Source organism: Phascolarctos cinereus, unplaced genomic scaffold (genome assembly GCF_003287225.1).
Source record: "Phascolarctos cinereus isolate Bilbo 61053 unplaced genomic scaffold, phaCin_HiC Scaffold_1;HRSCAF=81, whole genome shotgun sequence".
Classification (NCBI taxonomy): Eukaryota; Metazoa; Chordata; class Mammalia; order Diprotodontia; family Phascolarctidae; genus Phascolarctos; species Phascolarctos cinereus.
Genome location: NW_027555514.1, coordinates 195,055,270 through 195,078,255, shown reverse-complemented (window position 1 = coordinate 195,078,255; position 22,986 = coordinate 195,055,270). Strand labels below are relative to the sequence as shown.

The 22,986-nt window shown below is 38.4% G+C and overlaps 1 protein-coding gene across 1 annotated transcript in view; it reads right to left on the bottom strand.

The window, feature by feature from the left end:
• Nucleotides 1-22,986, bottom strand: part of LOC110218666 (uncharacterized) — a 27,314-nt gene extending 4,328 nt beyond the window's left edge. Inside the window, exon 1 of the mRNA XM_021001469.2 lies at nucleotides 22,398-22,986. Coding sequence (XP_020857128.1) covers nucleotides 22,398-22,986 — 589 coding nt within the window. The remainder of the gene's footprint in view (nucleotides 1-22,397) is intronic.

Here is a 22,986-nt window from a genome sequence, read left to right as displayed (position 1 = left end):
GCACCAAGTGAAGACACCATTGTGTGTGGGGTTTTGTTTTTTGTTTGTTTGTTTGTTTTTGGGAGGGGAGATGGTGGCCACTGTGCAGCACTCTACCAGGCCTGGGGGAAAGAGCTCCAGCACCCAACTGGTGTTACTTTCATCCACCCAAAAGCCACCTGGGGCAGAGACCTAGACTGGTGAACTGGGAATTGCCCGGCATGGAAGCAGTCTGAGTTGCTTTGAGATCCAGCTCCCAAAGAAACCACTATCAAAGTGTAAGGAGTAAGAAAGTGAGCAATAGGGAGAAATAAAGGTAAAAAGAAAAAAAAAAGATTGAAATTACCAAAGACCTCGGGAACAAGAAAATGTAAAGACCTTAAACATAAGCCAATCAATAGAGGAAAAATTAACACCCCCCCCAAAAAAAATGTGGCCTTCAGTCTACTAAACTGATTAAATCCTGCAAAACAAAGGAAAATGATCCTGCACTTGAGACAGAAAACCCTATAGAAGGTGAGAACGTGGGAGTACAACACCCTGTTCTTGATGGGTTCAAAGAGAACTGAGAGTCCAGAGAACAGATTTAATGGTCTACAGAGCAAAAATAATGGACAGAATATAAAAATTAGAATCTATAATGGCAAATCTCACCAAAGAAACAAAAAAGATAACAACCAATTGGGAATGCAAGTAGTGACTGACAGCAACCAGTATAATACATGCCAACATGCTGATAGGACAGGAACATTCTATCTTGGGATGCCAGCAAGGGCCACAAAGAGCCAGTACTCTGAATCACAAAGATCCAGGGTAGTACTCAGTCACAGAAGTGGAGGTCAATTCAAGAACCGGGGGGGGGGGGGGGGGGGGGGACGGGGACGGGACGACACACCCTAGGGCAAAACACAGCAAGACGAGCCACCCTATCCAAAATACAACAGGAGATGGAAACACAAAGCCCCAATTTAGGAACTAAAGCTGGAGAAAAATAAAACAAAGAAAACACCAACTACACTCAAAAATTGTTAATCTAAAACCATAACAACTACAAGCTGAGACTCAAAAGGAAAACATGTATTTTCCACAAGGAAAATTAGTTTTCCTACATGAATACCTAGAAGTAATGTAGCAAGAGATCTTTTTAAATGAAGTAAAAGCTCTGGAAGAAATAACTGATAGGAGATTATGCAGCTTAGAAAGTAGGTAGGGCTTATACTGAAGAAATGCAATCTCTGAAAGCTAGACTAAACAAAAGGGAAATTAATGACACCATGAGACAGTAACAAATGTAATAAAATTTTACAAAGATTGTTCAAAAAAAAAGAAGAAATTGTAAGACACCTAATATCAAAGAAATCAATGCATCTCCCTGACAACCATGATTTTTTAAAAATCCTGGACAACATATTTCAAGAAATCATAAATGAGAATGGCCCAAATCTCTTTTTTTAAAAAATCTACTAATATTATCCCTGAAAGGAATTCCAAAAGGAAAAGTTCCAGGAATGCTGTTGCCAAAATCCAGAGCTTACACATCAAAGATAAAATACTGAAAACATCCAAAATGAAGCAATTCAATTACCAAAGAATCACAATCAGGACCACCCAGAATCTGGAAGCTTCTGCTAAAACAAGAGATCTTGGAATATGGTATTCAAAAAGGCAGAGACTTACAACTAAGTATAACTTACACTGAAAAGCTCAACATTATAACCCTACAAGGGAAAAAACATACCTTTAAAATAACAGAAGATATCCTAGAATTTCCGATGAAAAGACCAGAGCTAAGTAGGAACTTGGAAATACAAACACAAAAGTTCAAAGAAACTTAGAAAGGTAACTTTATTTCAGTGACTAGAGGGCACTATAAAATGATGTAGTATTAACATTCCAATTTCCCTTCAGAATCTTAATGTCTTCAAAGAGTATAAACGGGATTAATTTAAATAAGAAAAAGAGAGGTTCTAATATATTCTTAATATATTAAGAGAGGAAAAAGAAGGTAAAATGAGGAATACACTATCATGAAAAAGAAGACATGGGCAGGGGAGGAACTTGCTCTCATAATTAGGGTGTATCAGAAGAACATACAAAGAGGAAGGGGTGGGTGGAGAGGAAAGTAGATGAACCTCACTCTTATGTGAAATGGACAACAGGCCTATTGAACTAATAAAGTTAGGAGCTGGTGTGATGAATAAAACATAATAACCAATGGTTATTGGTTAAACTGATTTAAAAAAGGAAGAAAATAAAATGACCAGTATCAAAAATGAAAAGGGTGAATTCACCACCAATGAAGAGGAAATTAAAGCAATTATTAGGAGCTATTTTGCCCAATTATATGCCAATAAATCTGACAATCTAAATAAAATGGATGAATATCTACAAAAATATAAATTGCCCAGAGATAAACAGAAGGGGAAATAGAATATTTAAATAACTTCATCTTAGAAAAGGAAATTGAACAAGCCAGCAATGAACTCCCTAAGGAAAAATCCTCAGGACCAGACGGATTCACAAATGAATTCTACCAAACATTTAAAGAATAACTCATTCTAATACAATATAAAATAGTTGGAAAAATAGGTAAAGGAGGAGTTCTACCAAACTCCTTTTATGGCACAAATATGGTACTGATACCTAAACCAGGAAAAGCCAAAACAGAGAAAGAAAATTATAGACCAATTCCCCATGAATATAGATGCTAAAATTTTAAATAAAATATTAGCAAAGAGTTCACAGCAACTTATCACCAGGATAATACACTATGACCAGGTAGATTTTACACCAGGAATGCGGGGCTGTTCAATATTAGGAAAACCATCAGCATAACTGACCAAATCAACAACAAAATTAACAAAAATCATATGATTATCTCAATAGATGCAGAAAAAGCTTTTGACAAAATACAGCACCCATTCCTATTAAAAACACTAGAAAGCATAGGAATAAAGACAGCTTTCCTTGAATTGATAAGTAGTACCTATCTAAAACCATCAGGAAGCATTATCTGTAATGAGGATAAGCTAGAAGCCTTCCCAATAAGATAGTGGGTGAATCAAGGATGCCCATTATCATCACCACTGTTATTCAACACCTTACTAGAAATGTTAGCTTTGGCTATGAGAAGACAAAGAAACTGAAGGAATTAGAATAGGCAATGAGGAAGCAAAACAATCACTACGGATGACCTGATGGTATACTTAGAGAATCCTAGAGAATCAACTAAAAAATAACTTGAAATAATTAACACTTTAGCAAAGTTGCAGGATATAAAATAAATCCACATAAATCATTAGCATTTATACATATGTCCAACAAAGCCCAGCAGGAAGAGACAGAAAGAGAAATTGCATTTAAAATAACTATAGACGACATAAAATACTTGGAAGTCTCCCTAACAAGACAAATCCAGGAACTATATTAACACAAATACAAAACATTTTCACACAAATAAAGTTAGATCTAAACAACTGGGAAAATATCAGTTGCTCATAGGTAGGCCAAGCCAACATAATAAAAATGACAGTTCTACTTTAATTAAATTATTTATTGCACATTAAAATAATTTTTTTTATAGAGCTAAGAAAAGTAACAAAATTCAGGAAGAACAAAAAGTCAAGAATACAAAGGGAAATAATGAAAGAAAAAATGTAAAGGAAGGTGGCCTAGCCATACTAATCTCAAACTATATCATAAAACACTAATTATCAAAACTATCTGGTACTCAATAAGAAATAGAAGGGCAATAAAAGAAAATTAAAAATTAAAAAGAAAAGAAACAGAGGGGTAGATCAGTGGAATAAATTAGATACACAAGACACAATAGTAAATGACCATAGTAATCTACTGTTTGATTAACCCAACTCTATTTGACAAAAACTACTGGGAAAACTAGAAAACAGTATGGCAGAAACTAGGTATAAATCACAGATTCCCAAACTTATTTGGGCTACCACCCCCTTTTCAAAAAAAAAAAATTACTCAGCGCCCCCTTGGAAATCTACTTTCTTTAACCCTTTAACAGTTTTTTATTTGCGTCATTTCAAAAGCATATAAAATATTTTTAAATGACACACCTTAAATTTAATAATTTATTGCAAATTTGTGGGATTTTTTTTCCTGCACTGAAATTTTATTTATTTATTTTTGGTTTTTTAGGCAATTGGAGTTAAGTGACTTGCCCAGGGTCACACAGCTAGTAAGTGTCAAGTGTTTGGTCTGAGGCCAAATTTGAACTCAGGTCCTCCTGACTTCTGGGCCGGTGCTCTAGCCACTGTACCACCTAGCTGCCCCTACCATTTCTCAAATATATAGAGAACTGAGTCAAATTTATAAGAATATAAATAATTCCCCAATTGATAAATTGTCAAAGGATATGAACAGGCAATTTTCAAATTAAGAAATCAAACTATCTACAATTACATGAAAAAATGCTCTTAAATGACTATTGATTAGAGAAATGCAAATTAAAACAACTCTGAGGTTGTTTTTCAGATGTCAATATCCTGAGGCAAAGATCTTATTTGTCTCAGCCAGTTATAACTCCAAATTTGGGGTTGAGGGGAAAGGAGGAATCTTGATTTCATTCATATATGGAGGTCCCAGTGAGGAACTTCTACCAATAAAGACTGGAATCTTCCTTACAACTTATAGCCTTAGAGAGATATGCTCAGGGACACAAGTGATTTGTCCAGGGTCATATATCAGTTTGTGTCAAAGCCAGGATTTGAACCTAGGTCTTCCTAACTCCATCTCATGCTGATTCTTGGGCCCAACTGACTCTAAAAATACTACTACCAAAAGCTTATCAAGAGATTAAAGAAAAGAGTTGGTTTGACATGATAGGGGGAAAAAAATGCCAAACCTGGAATTTGAAGACAGTTGAGCTCAAATTCCACTTGCAACAATTATTTCTGAATGATTCCAAGGAAATCAACTACCTTTCTAAGCCTTAATTTCTTCACCTGTAAAATGAGGACAGTCATACCTGCAATATCAACTGCACAGGGTTGCTGAAATAATCTAACAAGATAATGCAAATAATCAATTTTTGCAAAACAAACAGTACTGGCATAAAAATATCAATTTCCTTTATCCACATTTTGAATTCTTAAAAAAAAAGTCCTAATTATTAAGTATTATCTGTTTAGAAGTTACTTTAATTTCCATGCTTCACTAAGATGTAGAAATGACCTTGAAGTCTTAATGGCTATGAAAGCAGAAAACAAGCTCTTCTAAGATCTAAGCTGGAAATGCTTCAAGTATGGGCCCAGAGAAAATCTAATCATTACATTTCATGAAATAGTACAAGAAAATTGCTCAAAATAATAAAAAAGCAAGCAACATTCTACAAACAGAATCCAAAAACATAATCTTGCCCCCCACAGAAATTCAAAATTCCATTCACTCAAGTCTATCAAATTTCAAAATAAGCTATAAGAAAGAAATTATGTATCAAAAAACATCAGGGCATCACTAGATTTTTCCATAAAAACCAAATATGAACAAAGATACAGTAATTTTACATACATAAAGTGTTTAAAAGAGGGTTCTCAATACCAAAATCTGTCCCTCAGAAAATCAAAGCCTTTGCATTTGAAAATCAAAGAGATATTTTTAAACACCACCTCAATTATAATTACCTCAAAGGATAATGACAATACTATCAATCAACATCGTGTATCAGAATTTAAAGGACACAGTGAAAAACAGTATTTAAGGAAAAATTCAAAGTTGGACAACCACATTAACAAGGGAGAAAATTAGAATATTAACATTTGTCTGGGCCCAGCCTGGTGCTCAACTCCTATGATCCATACTACAAGGGAGTTTGACCCTAGTGGATGCTAGAAGCTCCAGAGTCCCTGAGCTGCAATGCCCTACGTCTGACACCAGCCTGTCTATGAAGCAACCAATTCATTCCGGTCAGAAATGGAGCAAGTCAGAGCTTATACTCCACTAAAACTTCCAAGTCCTTTAAAATTCCAATGGTTGTACGTGTATGAGTTAGTTTCTGAACCCAAATGTAAGACCAGAACTTTAACACTATTAAACGTTCCTAATTCTGTCATTCAAAAAAGGTAGGTTAGAACAACAGACCAAATCTAATCAATTAATTGAATCATTATGATGAGGTACTTATGATGAGGTAGGACTGCAATGTAGTTCATCTAAGAAAGTGGTAATTTTCATAACTACCTAATATTAAAAGAGGAAAAAAAATCAAATCACAACTTAAAATCAAATATATACAAGGGATTTGTTTGATAAGTTCAAAACTGTAAAGCATTAGGGAAAGTAATCATTATCCAATAAAAATCATAACACTGAACAGCAGACTGGTTTTTTAAAATGAGTTTAGCCCTAAACATTAGATCACATACTGAAATAAATTCTGATTGTTTCAATGATCTAAATATTTCTAAAAAACATAAAAAGGAAGAAAAATAAATACTATATTTCAATTGTGAAGAAAAAGTACCAGCGGTCCAACAAATGGAATAAATTACTAGATTTATTATAGACAAATAGACAGTTTTGACTGCGTAAAAATACATTTGCACAGCAAAAAGGCAATGCATTCATTATTTGAAGCTAAGTTAAAATTAATTTTTTTTAACTAATGGATGAGGACTTCCAGCCAAGATAACTCTGAATAGAGGTGGACCACTCAGTTCCCACACAGACCACTCCAGCAAAAATCTGAAATTTGTACCACACAGAATAATGATTACAAAATCCAATGGGAAACTAAAGTAAATAATTCCTTTGACCCCAGAAGTACACAAAAAGTGAACCAGAAACTCAAAGGCAACAGGAAAGAAGACTGCTGGACACCAGCACAGGCAAACAAGCCCAGCCTCCCAGAGCAACCAGTAAGAGATCGGAGAAATGTACAGCTGGTAAGGCTCTGTGCCCAGAAGCAAGAATAGAGCCCCCAGAAAAAATCCAAGATGTCAGTAATACCCGGGGAAGTAAGAAAGATTCAGGGAGGTCAGACATCCCAAAGGTGGCTAGGGAGCCTAAGGGGCATGGAAGACCTAGGGAGTGGCAGCAATAAAAGCAAAGCAGCCTTCAGATAAGGCATAGCCCAGGCACTAGGGTAACTATGACGTCTCTAGCTCTCTATCCTGAGCTAGCATAGAGAGCCCTGAAGACGAAATGTGTTCTGAACCTCAAAGATCCAGGAGGACCTAATCTGAGGAGGTCAGTAAAAGAACCCCAAGGACCTAAGATGAGATCAATTAAGGCCAACTGTCTCACCAGAAAGAACATCAGGGGACAAAGAATGACTCAGGAACAACCTCAATATAGGAACTAAACTTGGAGAGCTGAGTAAATCAAAGAAAACAAAATAAATTATGACAGATTTCCCAAAACTTCACAGATCTTTACACAACCTCAACTGGGTCCTCAATGCTGCTAGGCAATCCTTCTACAATTCCCTTATCCGCTCACTGTCCCACTCTCCACAGTGGCTCCTCCAAACCTTTTCATCCCCACTCAAATTTCCCATGGCTCCCCGTCCCCACACTCTCTCAGCTGAAAACCTTGACTCATTTTACAGGAAAAAACTGAGGCCCTGTGCAGTGAATTCCTCTTCTCCCCTCTTCCTCAGCTCCTATCACTCAGATGCCTTCTGCTACTTTCTCTTCCTTCACTCCTGTGGTCACATGATGAAATGGCCTAACCCCGCTACTTGTTCAGGTGATCCCATACCATCCTGTCTCCTTCAACAGACTGCCCCCTCTGTCATCCCTACTCTTACTTATTTTCAATGTCTCCCTCTCCACTGACTCATTTCTTTTTGGTTAGAAACACATCTATTTCTGCCTTATTCTCAAGAAATCCTCCCTCAATCCTTCCATCCCTGCTAACTACTGTTGTCTCTTCTGCCATTTATAGTTAAACTCTGCAAAAAAGCTTTCTACAATAGTTGCCTCCACTTTCTCTGCTCTTACTCTCTTCTTAACCCTTTACAATCTGGTTTCCAACCTTATCAATCCACCAAAACTGATCTCTCCAAAGTTACAAATGATCTTTTAGTTGCCAAATCCAATGACCCTTTTCACAACAGTCATTCTTTCTGGCCTTTCTGTAGCCTTTGACACTGTTGATCATTCTTTCCTTGATATTCTCTTTTCTCAGGATTTTCAGGATGCTAGCTCCTTTCCTGGTTTTCCTTCTACCTCTCTGACCATTCCTCTGCCTACTTGGTTGGATCCTCCTCCAGATCATGCCCTCTAATCATAAATGTCCCAAAGGGTTCTGTCCTGGGCCCTCTTTTTTTGTCCCTCCATACCACTTCACTGGGTGATCTCATAAACTCCCATGAATTTAATAGCTGATGATTCTTAAACCCACCTATTGTGCTTCAAACTCTCTGCTGACCTCTGATCTTGCAACTCCAACTGCCTTTCAGACATCCTGAACTGAATGTGCAGTTGCTGTTCTGCCCTTTCAGTTGTGTTCAACTCTTCATGACCCCATTTGGGGTTTTCCTGGCAAAGATACTGGAGCGGTTTGCCATTTCCTTCTCCAGCTCATTTTACAGATGAGGAAACTAAAGCAAACAGGTTAAGTGACTTGCCTAGGGTCACACAACTATCTGAGGCTGGAGTTGAACTCAGGTCTTCCTAACTCCAGTGTTCTATCCACTGTGCTACTTAGCTGCCCTGAATACCTAGTAGACAACTTCAACGTCTTAACCAATCTTAAGCAATGTCCAGCAGACAACTTAAAACACCTTATACCCTTAAACATCTTAAATTTCTTTTCTTCTAAGCCCTTACCCCCTCCTACCTTCCCTACTACTGTAGAGGGTAACACTATCCTCCCAGTGCCTCAAGCTCCCAACCTAGGAGTCATCTTGGATGTTGAGGGCCGGCTCTGAAGAGTCAGATCTGGGTTTAAGATCCAGGACAGAGTTTGACTCTTGCCCAGTCTTAACCCACAGGGCTCAATTATTTAAAAAGCAGGGCTCTCCAAATCTCCCCCCTGCAAGGGAGGTTTTCTGAGACATTCCTTCTCACTCTTTGAACCTTAGATTTACATACTACTCCTCTATGCAGGTGGCACCAAGGCACCTGGGAAAACCTTGGAAAATACAACCCAATCTAGGAACCCTGATAGCGAGGAAATGTATGTTGTCACATCCTCAGCAGATGTTTTGGGGAGTGTCTCATGGGGAGGACTCTTTGAAGTGAGGCTAGATTTTCTTTATATATCCTGTACCCTCAGGTGAATAAACTGAGTCAGTCTTTACTGATCCGCCTGGCCCACGTCTTTCATTACTTCTCGCCCTCCCATTCAGTGTACTACTTGATTGCTGGCAACACTCGGATTCCTCACTATCTCTCATCCCCCATACCAAGCTGCTGCCAAGGCCTGTCAATTTCTCTTTTACAACATCTCTCCAATACACTCTCCTCTCTCCTCTGACACTGCCACCATTCTATTGCAGGCCTTCATCAACTCATGCTCAGATCAGTCTGCTTCAACTGTCCTCACTCCAATTCATCCTCTATTCAGTCACTAAAAGTGATTTTTCTAAAGTGAACACCTAATCATCTCACCCCCTACTCAATAAACTCCAGTGGCTTCCTATTGCTTCCAGAAGCAAATACAAAATGTTCTGTTTGACATTCGAAGCCCTTTATAACCTAGCCCCCTCCTACATTTCCAGTCTTCTTACTCCACAGTGACAGTGGCCTCCTAGCTGTTCCACAAATAAGACTCCATCTCTTAACTCCAGGAATTTTCTCTGACTGTCCCCCATGCTGGGAATACTCTCCTTCCTCCACTCTGACTACTGACCTCATGGCTTCCTTTAAGTTCCAATTAAAATCCTACCTTCTACAAGACACCTTTACCAACCCCTCTTAATTCCAGTGCCTTCCCTCCATTAACTATTTCCTATTTATCCTGTAAATAGCTTGCTTTGTATATATTTGCATGTTGTTTCCTTGCCTTTTTTTGTATCCTCAGAACTTAGCATAGTGCCTGGATCACTGGCAGGTACTTAATAAATGTTTTTTGGTTAATTGCTCTAGAAATCCTCAAAAAAGAGAATAACTTCATAACAATTATAAGCAGCAATGCAAAGGGGGAAAAAAAGGATTTTCCACAGGGATTACAACATCCTGGAGAAATGAAGCAAGAAATTAAAAAATGAAATAAAAGCTCTAGAGAAAAGAAATGGTAGAATAAAGAGCTCGGAAAAGTGATAAAATTTGCCTAGCCAATGGATTCCCTCACAAATGGATTAAACTGAACTCAATATCTCTTAAGAGATAGCAAGAAATATTGCAACAAATCAAAAGAAAATGTAAGCTATCTGATATCAAAAACAACTGGCCATGAGAACAGGCCAGGGAGAGAGAATTTAAGAAGAACTCATAAATTAAAATTACCCAGACCTATTAGAATAAAACAACAAAGTGAAAATGGAATGAACCCACCAATCACCTCCTGATAGAAATCCCAAAAGGAAAAATCCCAGTTATGTCAGCATCAAAAACCAAAGTTTCCATAGCGAAGAAAAATCACTACAAGCATCCATAAAAAAGCAGTTCAAGCACAAAGAACCATAATCGCTCCTACTAAAAACAACAGGAGATCACAGAACACAATATTATCATTATACATATATTATACTACAGTAGACAATATCATCTGATCAGCGAGTTCTTTCCCAGGACCATGATTTGTTGAAAAGCCCAGGGCAACCATGCTCACTGCTCCCTGGTTCCATTTCTGACTCTCCAGGCATTTCCATCTTTTCTACTCACAAGCATGATTCTCATGCCTTCCAGTTCCTCTTTATATGTTTTCATCATTAGAACATAAAATCCTCGAGTGTTGGGATTGTCTTTTTGTATTATATTTGGATTCACAATGTCTGGCACCTGATAAGCAATTAATAAGTGATTTATCTACTTATTTATCTAAAATAACAAAAGATACATGCTTACATACAAAAACAACTTCAGGTGGGAAAACACTCTAAGGGAAGAGGATTTTGTAGCATTTCTGATGAAAAGATGAGATCTGAGTAGGAATTCTGAAATATGAACAAAAGAGTTAAGAGAAAACTAAGGTAATTTCATTTGGGCAACTGGCAGGGTCTACACAATGACGCATCACTAATACTGTAAGAGAAGGAAAAGAAACAAGTGTCCTTTCAAAACCCAATATCTTCAAAAGATATTGACGGAATTAAATAAAAAAACAGAGGTCCTGGAGATAGATAAATTCTGTTCTTGGGACCTGAAAAGGAGAAAGAGAAGGCAGGGTAAAAGAAATACACTAATATAGGGGCGCTATTTCTCATAATTGTGATATAAGAGAAAAACATACAAACCTGGGAAAAGGCCTGGGTGAAACAGGTATCAGATGACGCCTGTTTATCTGAAAAAAAAGGAGGAATACACATATACACACAGAGTTTGGTGAAGAAATAGCCTCAAACTTAGAATTAGGAAACTAGAATCTAAGGGAGTACCCATGAGTTGCTGAATGGGTGAACTGCGGTATAAATGTAGTAGTATTTGAATATTACTGTACTATAAGAAATGACAAAAAAGACAATTTCAAATAACCCCAGGTAGTATCAACTGAGACAGAGTGAAATGATCAGAATCAGAGAACAACCCACAAAGGACAACACCAATTGTAAAAAAAATCAAATTTGAAAGATGTTAAAAAAGGTCCACTAAACATTTTTTTTTTGGTGAGGCAATTGGGATTAAGTGACTTGCCCAGGGTCACACAGCTAGTAAGTGTCATGTGTGTGAGACTGGATTTGAACTCAGGTCCTCCTGATTCCAGGGCTGGTGCTCTATCCACTGTGCCACCTAGCTGCCCCCATTAAAACATTTTTTAAATGAACAGAAGGAGAAAAGAAGGATCTTCAGAAAGAAGCAGAGACAAGCAGCACAGTTTTGAAACTATAGTATGGAACCATCACTTTTTTCTTTTTTAAAGCAAATAAAGCAATAAAGATTCACAGGTTCTTTTTTGTGTTATGTCAAATATGTGGAAATGCTCTTTTTTGGTGTTTAAGTTCAAAACAAAAACTAAAATTTATTTTAAGAAATAAAATATCTGCAGTTCTACTGTTTGGAGCTTTGGTGCTGTATTAGTCCAAGTCTTCTGGATATCCATTTGGAATTATATAAGTATTGCCCTCTTGTTAAGAGCCATGAACTGGTCCAGCTATTCTGGAAAGCAATGTAGAACCATTCCCAAAAAGTCACCAAACCCATGTAATAATACCATTACTAGATTTATACCCCCAAAATTCAAAGAAAGCAAAAAAGAACCCATATATACTAAAATATTAATAGTAGCTCTTTTTGTAGAGGAAAAGAACTGGCAACTAAGGGGGGCAACTTTACCCTCAGCTGGGGAATGGTTGGCCAAACTGTAGTATATGAATATAATGGAATAAAAGAAATGGATAGTTTCAGAGAAACCTGGGAAGACTTTTAGGAACTAATGCAGAGTGAAATGAGCAGAAGCAGAAGACCAATTTCTGTAGTAACAATAACATTATAAAGAAAAACAACTTTTAAAGACATAAAGAAATCTGATCAATGCCATGACCAACCACAATTCCATAGAACTGATGATGAAACATGTTACCTACCACCTGACAGAAAAGTGATAGATTCAAGATGCAGAATACGACACACATTTTTCAGACACAACCAACACAGGATTTTATTTTGCTTGACTATGATTATGTTACAAGAACTTTGTTTTTCCTTTTTTTTTAATTGTGGGAAGAATATTATCCAATTGTGGAAAGGAGGGGACATTGCAATAAGACAGCAAAAAAGAAAAAGAGGTCCTTGAGGCATTTTTTTTAAATGAACAGGGAGAGAACAGAAGGAAGAAATAATCACAACAGAAATAATCACAAACAGGATAGCTTTAAAAGTTACATGTCAAGAATTTAAAAGAAAAGCAAGGTCTATATACTGGAACTCCACAGTTTCAGGTACAATCTCCTCACATGCTATATAATACCCATTTTATTTGATGTTTATATTTGGTTTTTTTTTTAAACTGGAAAATAAAAAGAATATGTTATTTTGAGCTAATGTGTTAGAAAAGCCAGAAGGAAGCATAGATGAGCAAGAGAGTTTTGAAAGTTACAGGTTAGGGGGCGGCTAGGTGGTACAGTGAATAGAGTACTGGCCCTGGAGTCAGGAGGGCCTAAGTTCAAATATGGCCTCAGACACTTGACACATGCTAGCTGTGTGACCCTGACCAAGTCACTTAATCTCATTGCCTAGCCAAAAAAAAAAAAGAAAAGAAAGTCATAGTACAAACAAATACTTATTTTAGTTTACATTTAAGTTCATACTAAAAATACTTTTAAGGAAAAAGACTTGGAAAGTTATATCCAATAGAGTACCCTAGGAATCTACCATTAGGTCTGTGCTGTTCAACATTTTTATTGATGAGTTAAATTAAGGTATAAATAGCATCCTTGTCAAATTTGCCAATGACACAAAGAATAACACAATGATAACAGCACTCAAAAACATCTTAACAGGGTAATGCAATAGATTGAATCAAAAAAGATGAAATGTAATAGAGACAGAGTTCAATATAAGATGAGGAAGGCAGCTGTTCATCTAAAAAAGAACTGTGGACTTCTGTATTTCTGGAACCATAGGAATCAGTAGTGTGATATGACAATCAAGAAAGCTAATGTGATATAACTAGCTTCATCAAGACAGACACGGCATAGAGGAATAAGGAGGTGATAGTCCACTATGCTGCCTCTTGATTAGACAACATCTGGAGTTCTGGGCACCAAAATTTAGGAAAAAGTGCTAATAACCTAGAGAGAAACCAGAATGGTAAAAAGCCTTAAGTCCATGCCATATAAAGGCCAGCTGAAAGAAGTAAGGATTTTTAGCCTAGAGGAAAGAAAGCTCAAGGAGGACACAATGGTTATCTTCAAGTCCTTGAAAGGAAGTGAAAGAGTGACTTGCTCTGCTTAGTTCCACGGGACAAAAGGAGGAACAAAGGGTAGAAATTTGCAGAGGCAAATTTAGACGCAGTGTCAGAAAACCTTCCTACCAATTAAAGGTGTCCCAGAGGAGAGAGGGCTGCCTGGGAGGTAGAGCGCTCCCCTTCATTGGAGGTCTTCAGTCCAAGCCTGGATGACCACTGTCATGGTGTTTGTTGTCATGCCGATTCTTTTTCTGGTATGGGGTTAACAATCTTCCCTAAGTTCCCTTCCAACTCTAAAATTGTGTGATTCTGTGTAAATCAGAGAAGCCTGGGATTAAATCCTATCTCTGTACTTACTAGCATGTAAGTGTGAAAAAGGGAAGCAACATCTTAGCTTCAAGTTCCTCATCTACATAAAAAAGGATGACACTTGTTAATGCCCACCTCGCAAGCTACGGTGAAGCACAAATGAGGTAATACATGTAAACTGTCATGTCAGCTAATGCTGTTCTGCAGTTCTTCACACTCCAAAGACCCTTCTCCTTGGCACAGAAAACAAAAACAAAATACTCTAGTAGTCATATGCCATCCTCATTGGAAGGAAGGCAATAAACATTCATTAAATGCTTAACATGTGCCAGGCACTGTGCTAAGCTCTTTATAAACATTGCTTTTAATCATCACTCCAACCTTGGGAACCTATTGTTATCCCCATTTTACAGTTTAGGAAATTGAGGTAGATGGAATTTAAGTGACTTGTCCAAAGGTCACACAGTGCTACTTGAGGTCTGAGGTCACAATGACTCTGGGTTAGTGCTCTCTATCCACTATGTCACCTAGCTGCCTCACTGTCCATTACCATACTTCCTAAACAGCTGTCCTATTGCTTCTTTGTTATTCCTCTTTTTCCTAACACAGATTAAAAAAAAAAAAGTCCTTTTGTCAATGGTAGTGTTAACTTAATATCAAACTCATTCCGTACTTTAAGGCTCTGATCTTCCCAGTCATGTGGGGACCGGCTACAATGAAAGAAGAGTTGGAAGACTCTAAGATGAGTAGTACTTATAAAGCTAGGACATAGGAATATGAATGAATGAAAAAGTATTTGTGAAGCACTTCTTAGTGGTAAGGACTATTGAGAGCACTGGGGATACTGAATGAAAACTGAGACAGTTCCCTGATAATATTTTAATAGGGAAGAAAATACACATAGGAGTGGAAAAGAGACCGATGATAGGGTAAATAGCTGAGATGGGCTTAGAAGGCGTAGTGAAAAGTGGAAGGAAAGGAACACAAATTAACAAACTTTAAGTGTTTAGTACGTACCAATAACTGCACAAAGTACTGTAAATACGAATACAAAAATACAAGGCTGAAGAGAGAAGGAATGACCTGGATAAAAATGTGGCAAAGAAAACTGAAAAGGAGAAATCAAACAGGTGGGAGGAGAATCAGAATTGAGAAGAGTGATGCAAACTAAGAGAGAAGAGGGTATCACAAAGAAGGTGATCAACAGTGTAAAGGTTGCAAAGAAGTGGAGGAGAATGAGGATTCAGAAAAGGCCACTGGATTTGGCAATTGGTAACTTTGGAGAGAGCAGTTTAGGTTGAATGATAACGTTGGAAGCCAGACTGTAAAGGGTTAAGAAGACAGTGAGAGGAGAGAAAGTGAAGGCATAAGTTACAAAGAGAGTAAGAAGAAAACTGGAGGCACATATTCCAGAAGGCCTTCTCAAGGAGTTTAGCCCCCAAAAGGAGGAGAGATAGGGAATGAACAGGATGGATGGATGGGGTCTGGGGAGGATTTGAGGATTGAGGAGACACATGAATATTTGTAGGAAGTAGGGAAGCAGCTAAAATACAAAGATAAACTGAAAATAAATGAGAGGATGAGGATGATGCAGAGAACAATCTTCTGGAGAGATGAGATAGAATGGGATAATTTGTACAAAGAGAGTCTTGATAAGGAAAAGGACCACCACTTCTTCATTCGAGATGGAGTAAAGGCTGAAATGATGGCAGGAAGGCATCTGGAAGATGTTAAGATGAGGAGGGAAAAAGAGGGGCAAATCTGAAAAAGTGATCAAGATAAAATATTGTTTCATACATACAATTTTAAAAATTGGTAAAAGCTTAAATCACAACTCAAGTATAAATGTGAAAGCTTCTTTGTTTTAACAAGAAGAAAAATAAGTCATCACAATATAATTTATTAACTTGGTGGGAAAAACATCAAACCAAGAAGCTACAAATCTGAAAGTTTCTCAACACAACATTGCCTAGCCCCAGCAACTGTCTTTTAAACAGCAATTTTTTTCCAAGGACAAAATAAATTGTTCTGACATTACATTATCAGGTATTGCAGCACATTTATAAAGCAATAATAAATGACGTGCATAATCATGACCCAATATACTGAAGGATCTTGAAAAGATTTCCTGAATCAGTGCCAAAATAATATATACTACAGTCTTGACATTAAGTCCCATATTCTAATTCTTCAGAAACCAGTAATTCATCTATGGTATATGTATGGATGCATATGAGTGCATGTGTGTATACAGTGTGTCCCAAAGTCTTAGTGCAGGTTTGCACTTTAATATTTTCAGAAGTTTAAATACTATAAACTTCCCCAAAAATTAAGGGTTAATTATTTTAAAATTTTTAATTTTGATGTTTCTTATTAAAATTAAACATAACTATAGTCTTGTGCTGGGGTAGCTAAGTGGTAGCACAATAAATAGATGGTGGGCCTGGAGTCAGGGAGACTCATTTTCCTGAGTTCAAATCTAGTATCAGACACTTACTAGCTGGTGTGACCCTGGGCAAGTCACTTAACCCTAGTCACCTCAGTTACTCATCTGTAAAATGAGCTGGAGAAGGAAATAGTAAACCATTCCAGGATCTTTGCCAAAAAAAAAAAAACCAACAAAAAAACCCAAATGGGGTCACAAAGACTCACATATTATGACTGAAAATGACTAAACAATAAAAACAGCCTCATGCTATACACATCACTCTTAAGTTTTCACACTTTGCAAAAACCTTCATTGGTTGCTGTCACTAAAAGGGTTGCATTTTTAATCCTAACCTTAAGATCTTGGCTTTAAGTGGGGATGAAACAAAAAATTAAAATATTAAAACTTAAATGTATTATTCAAAATTCACAAAACCAAATAAATGCAAAATATTTAAATAATTAAATTTTCAAATGATGTCCTCTGTAAGTTTACAGCATTTATACTTCTGAAGTTATTAATGCTTAAAAACTGTACTAAAACTTTTGGGAAACTATATAGAGATAAACAGAAGATAGATATATATGTAGATAGATAGGAAGGAAGCAGGGAGGATGGAAGGAAGGAAGGGAGGAGGGAAGGAGAGAAGGAGGGAAGAGGGAGAAAGAAAGAGAAAGGAAGGAAGGGAGAAAATAAATGTATATACATATTAGAGAAACAGAGGGTTATAGTTATATACACATGGAAGGCCTATTCTGATGCTTCACTGTGGTGTGGAGTTATCTCTGGACTTTCCAAGGCTATGCTAGTCAAACATAAACCTTGGCAGGTTCTACCATGCTGGAAAAATGTCAAGTATGGCCCCAGAAACAAATTGAATCTCTTTTCAAGAACCAGCCTAGCTAATCATGGAGAGAGATATCACCAGTAGATTAGTAAACCACCTGGTGAGAAAGCTTTTTTTGACCATGGCAATCTACAAAACAGGGGAAAATAAAAATGGCTTTCAACCTAAGCCTCCCTACATTTCAGCAGTGAAGGTAACAAAGAAGGGGTACAGAGGGTACTAAGAAACACACAAACTGCAGACCATCAACAAGCTTTCACTTGACTGTTGGTACTCTAAATGTAAGATATTTGTCCACTTACCAAAAAGTAAACATATTTCTGGAGGATCAGAATCACATCAATCTTGATATTGATACAAGAAAGAAACACTTTATAACTAAATGGAAGGCTAATAGCTATTCCTTGGAGAAGCAAGGAAAGGAGCTGGCAGAGCAGAATTTATCAAAAGTTCAAAAGCAATAAGAAAACTTTTTGCATTGGACATGTGGCCTTCATTATTGCAGTACAAATGATAAGTATCTGCAAAAAGGACATAAAAATAATTGCAGCTTACATGCCAACATCAATGGTTGAGGATGAAGAAGTGATAGAGAAATTCTACAAAGAACTTAAAAATCAAATTAATATATACCCTAGCAATTAACAACTTCAATGCAAAGGTAGAAAATGGTAAGGATGGAGAGAAAGATATGGAAAGCTATAGTTCAGAAGAGAGTGCCCAGAAATTTACAGACTGATTATATTTATCAGAAGCCTCATGCCCCTATATCATGAACTTTTCTTCAAAAACAGGATTGGTAAGCACTGGACACAGTGAGCACCAAAAAAGGTCACAAAGAATGAAAATGACTACATTTTAACTGACAGGAAAAGACTTACTATGGACATAGGGAGTTATCCATGAGTCAGATGTCTGTGTACCACTGAGCAATCAACTTGTGAGAGCTAAGACCATAATTTATAATAAACAAGAAGAAAAAATGAGAAAATGTTATGGTATACAATTAAGAAGATTTAACCCTGAATTAAACAAGCTATTAAAAATAAAAAATGGAGGATGAACAACAGAAATTCTATTAACAGTTATAGACCAAGATAATTTCATTCAGTTAAATCAATGTAAATTAATTGCTAGATCAAGACCAAAAGAGCCTTAGTCAGCAAACATCTGATGATTTACTTGCCAAATGGAGATGGCTGCCAAAAACTCATCTGTAAAATCTTACAATAAAGAAAGGATGATGAACAATTATGAGCAGTAGCATCTCACAAAGCAGAGATAAATAATGAATGATAAAACCAGTCCAAAGAAAGTTTGGCAAAATGTACAACTAGGCAATATCATCCTATAGGCATGCTAGAATGAAAACAAGAAGGACAAACAAAGAAAAATGGAAGAGATTTACAAAACTTATTATAACAAACTTTTTTGTCACCAAGGAACCACCATACTTGAACTCTTAACATCACAGTCCCTGAGGCACCTTGAGAGAAAGTAGAAATGGTACTGAGGAAAACAAATAAATGGAAGGCAACTGAATTGCAACAAGTTTACAGAGAGATCTGTGAAGGGCATTGAGGTACCAATTTACAAAGTATCTAAACAAGGTGAAGATACCAAAGGTGTAGAAAAAATTTCAGACATTACTCTCAGGATGTTTAAGAGATACCAAGAAAAACCTAAAACATGATCTACTTCATTGAAAGGAATTTCCAAATCAGTAAGATGGCTTTTGAGTTCTTTAGAGTATACTTTATGACTTCTTAGTAACCAAAATCATTAAACAGAACACCTTATCAGCAAAACATATCCCATTGTATTTATAGACATACAACACACACACACACACACGCACACACACACACACACACACACACACGCACACACCTTTAACAGCTTCAAATGGTACGCCATAAAGTAGAATCGTTTGTGTTAGTATTTGTCCAGATCTGCAATTTTATTAGTGTAGGGAACTCCAGGTGAAGAAACTCCCTCAACCAATACAGATCAGCAACTTCTGCATCTTATCATCTTAAGAAAGCTGTCTACAAAGCATGAGTATGGTTTGAAAAAACTCAGCTGCTGCTATGAGAACTCTCCATTTTATTTCAGGTGTATAGAGTTAATGGGGTCAGTCAGCCATGCATTAAGCTCCTACTGTGTACCTCAGACACAGTGCTAAACTCTAGGAATACAAAGAAAGGTAAGAGATAGTCCCTGCTCTTAGGAGCTAATAATCTAATGAGGGAGATAAAATGCAAATAACTATAAACAAGCTATATACAGGATAGATAGGAAATGATCACCTAAGGGGCAGCTCTAGCATTAAGAGAGATCATGAAAAGTTGCTGTAGATTTTAGCTGGGACTTGAAGGAAGCCATGAGACAGAGATGAGGAGGGAAAGTATTCCATTCATCTGTGACACCCAGTGAAAATGCCCAGAGTAGGGAGATGAGTGTCTTGTTCAAGGAGACCAGTGTCACTAATGGGATTAAATGTAGGGGGCGTATAAGGTGTAAGAAGACTAGAAAGATATGGAGCAGCCTATGAAAGCTTTTGAATCAAGCAAAAGGATTTTATATATTTAAATTTTTTATATTTATAGTATGGAAGAGTAAAAGGGAATGGAACTACGATTTCTTTGATTTAGGGAATTCCAGGACCTAGAAACTCACTCTACCAAGGCAGGTAGATCTCTGCAAGTTTTAGTCTTAAAGAGACCGACCTAGAACACTGAGAAATTAAGTGAATTGCCCAAGGTCATGTCAGAGGCAGCATTTGAATTCAGCTCTTCTGAGCTTCACAAAGCTAGTTCTCCATTGTCTCTCAGTAGCAACTTTAAAAATGAATGAAAAGATTGACATCTTATCTGTGTTTCCACTAACAGAAAAAACACCTTAACATCTAGGTAAGAAAGTCATGATGAGCAGCAAGTAGCACTATTGGAAAAGCAAGATATACAAAAATTTCCTTCAATCATATGCCATTCAACAGAAATAAGTGGCCTTCATCTTCTGCCTACCTCACACTTAAAACGTGACTCAAAATGTCAAGCTTCTCCAAGAGCAAGTAATTTTTCAGGGGACTGGGATTTTTTTTCTTTGTATCCCAAGAACCTAGGATATCGCAGGCATTTAATGTTCCCTGAACTGAAAAATAAAGATGCTGTCCTACTAACAGTCCTGCAAATATCATTCTATTAGCACAACTTTAGAAATTTTCATTTAACAACTTATCTCATATTTTGTTTGTATCTACCCTCACTGGATAGTATTAAAAAAAAAATTTCAAAACTCTAAACTAGATATATAAACTTTAATTTTCCTGCTACCTCAAAAATAAAAAAATCATTGTATAACTCCATTTCATACTTAATTTCCCTAAAAATGGCTAAACATTTTCTTTATAGTTACAATCGGAATTATACTTTTTCTTAATACTTATTACATCTTCTTATTTCCAACTAATTTGTGCTATAAGCAATCCTCTTGTTTATAAGATATGAAATAGCTTGCTCAGTTAAGTGCCAACTTAAGAAAGAAAAGACAATGAATCATACCTATTTTACTGAAACTGACAGGTGCTTCTTTTGGAACTGTTTCTTATCCTGTATATGAGAACTACTGGAAGAAATATCAGTCACACCTACTTCCATCCACTAATAGGTAGTAGGTAAGGTCAATTCATTGTGAGCTCTAAATAGAAAGGAAGCAAATCTAAGTCAGCAAAGTTTTATTTACTGTGCTAACAATAAGTTTAAAACAAAAATGTAGGTAGCACCTTGGGTAACATCTCCCTATGATGGGATTTTCACATTTTCCTGCAAAATGGGATTATAAATTTTACTGGAAAGCAATGCACATTGCCTAGCACAGTAAATATCAGAACACCAAAAACGTCTCAAATGTTAAAGGGCCTATTTGGAGAAATACTTATTTTAAGCAGATATTTAATTAAATCTCTGCTAATCACTCACAATGAACAACTTCATTTTTAAGAAGCTGTCAAATACAAGGTGTCAATCGTTTAAAACCATACAGCTGTATTTTTAACCGCTTTTCAAATATCCATTCCCAACGAAACCAGATTTCGGTGAATAAAGTAGACAACATTCTCCGACAACCACAGTAAACTGTCATCCAGGCATTGCCTACATAAGTGATTTAGAATCACCGCTTCCCAGGCCTCACTGCTGCTCTCGACTGCCCCTCTCTTAAAAGGCCAGGAAACCTTATATATATGCAGAAGGCCCGCGTAAAGCGGGCTTTATATGTGGGTGCAGGGAAAGCGGCAGCTGTCACCTCTGGAAAGCAGGTGTGCTAAGACCTGGCCCTGCTTGGCTTGCTGCTCAGAGTTGAGTCTCCCAACACATGATCTCACCTCTGCGCTTTTCACTTCAGATCCATTCATCACTGCACCTTCCCTCAGAATAATAGCAGCATATTTTTAAATACTAGGGGTAGGGGGTTGGGGGCGGGGGCTTGGAGAAGTATCTCCTTCCAAGGCATAGTAAGGAATACTCCGCTTCCTCAGCAGTTTCATTCACATCATCAGTGCCCTCTGAATCCCCCGAATCAACCCGACCGAACCTCGTGCTTGCCCCCCACACCATCTCCCCACCCCCACTCCCACGCCCCCCGCCTCTCATCACCCCCCAGCCTGCGCCCGGCCGACGTCCAGCCCCGAGCTCCCCGATCCCCGCATCCTCCCCGGGTATCCCCAAACCTGCCGCCTCCGTCTCCGCCCAGTCTCGCGAGCCGATAGGGTGGGGCCGCCCGGCGGGGGAGGGGCGGCAGCGGCGGAGGAGAGGGGGAGGGGAACGGGAACGGAGGAGGTGGTCCCCGGCGCCTCACCTTCCAGCCCCACCTCCCTCCCTTGGGGGCGCTTCGCCCGGCCGCAGGCTCCGCCCGGGCCGAGACGCGAGAGGCAGCGAGCTCCGCAGGGGCGAGACGCCGAACGCTGGCCGGCCGAGCGCAGAGGGCGCCGCGGTCCCTCCAGCTCCGGCGGCTGCGCCCGCCGCCGCTGCTGCTGCTGCTGCTGCTGCTTCGGCGGCTGCGCCCACCGCTGCTGCTGCTCCACCGCCGCCGCCACCTCCTCCAAGGCTGCTGTCGCTGTCGCTGCCGCCGCCACAACCAGTGCACAGCCCAGGCGCCTGCCTACGTCACCGCGACCCGCCCAGTCCGCGGGGCGGTGAGGCGTAGGGAGCCCCTCCTCCCCCAGTCTTCCTCCTCCTTCTACTCCCGCCCCTCTGCTTCCCCTTCGGCCAACGCGGACCTTCCAGGTCTCGCTGGAGCTCTTGCTGCCCGCGCGCGCGCGCACCGACGGCTCCCCGCCCCTCCCGCCGGCTCCCGGGATCCTTCCAGGGCAAGGAAGGGGGCGGGGCCACTGGGCAACGGAGGCGCGCGCCCGATGAACTGCTGCCCTCCTGCCCGCCTCGCTCAT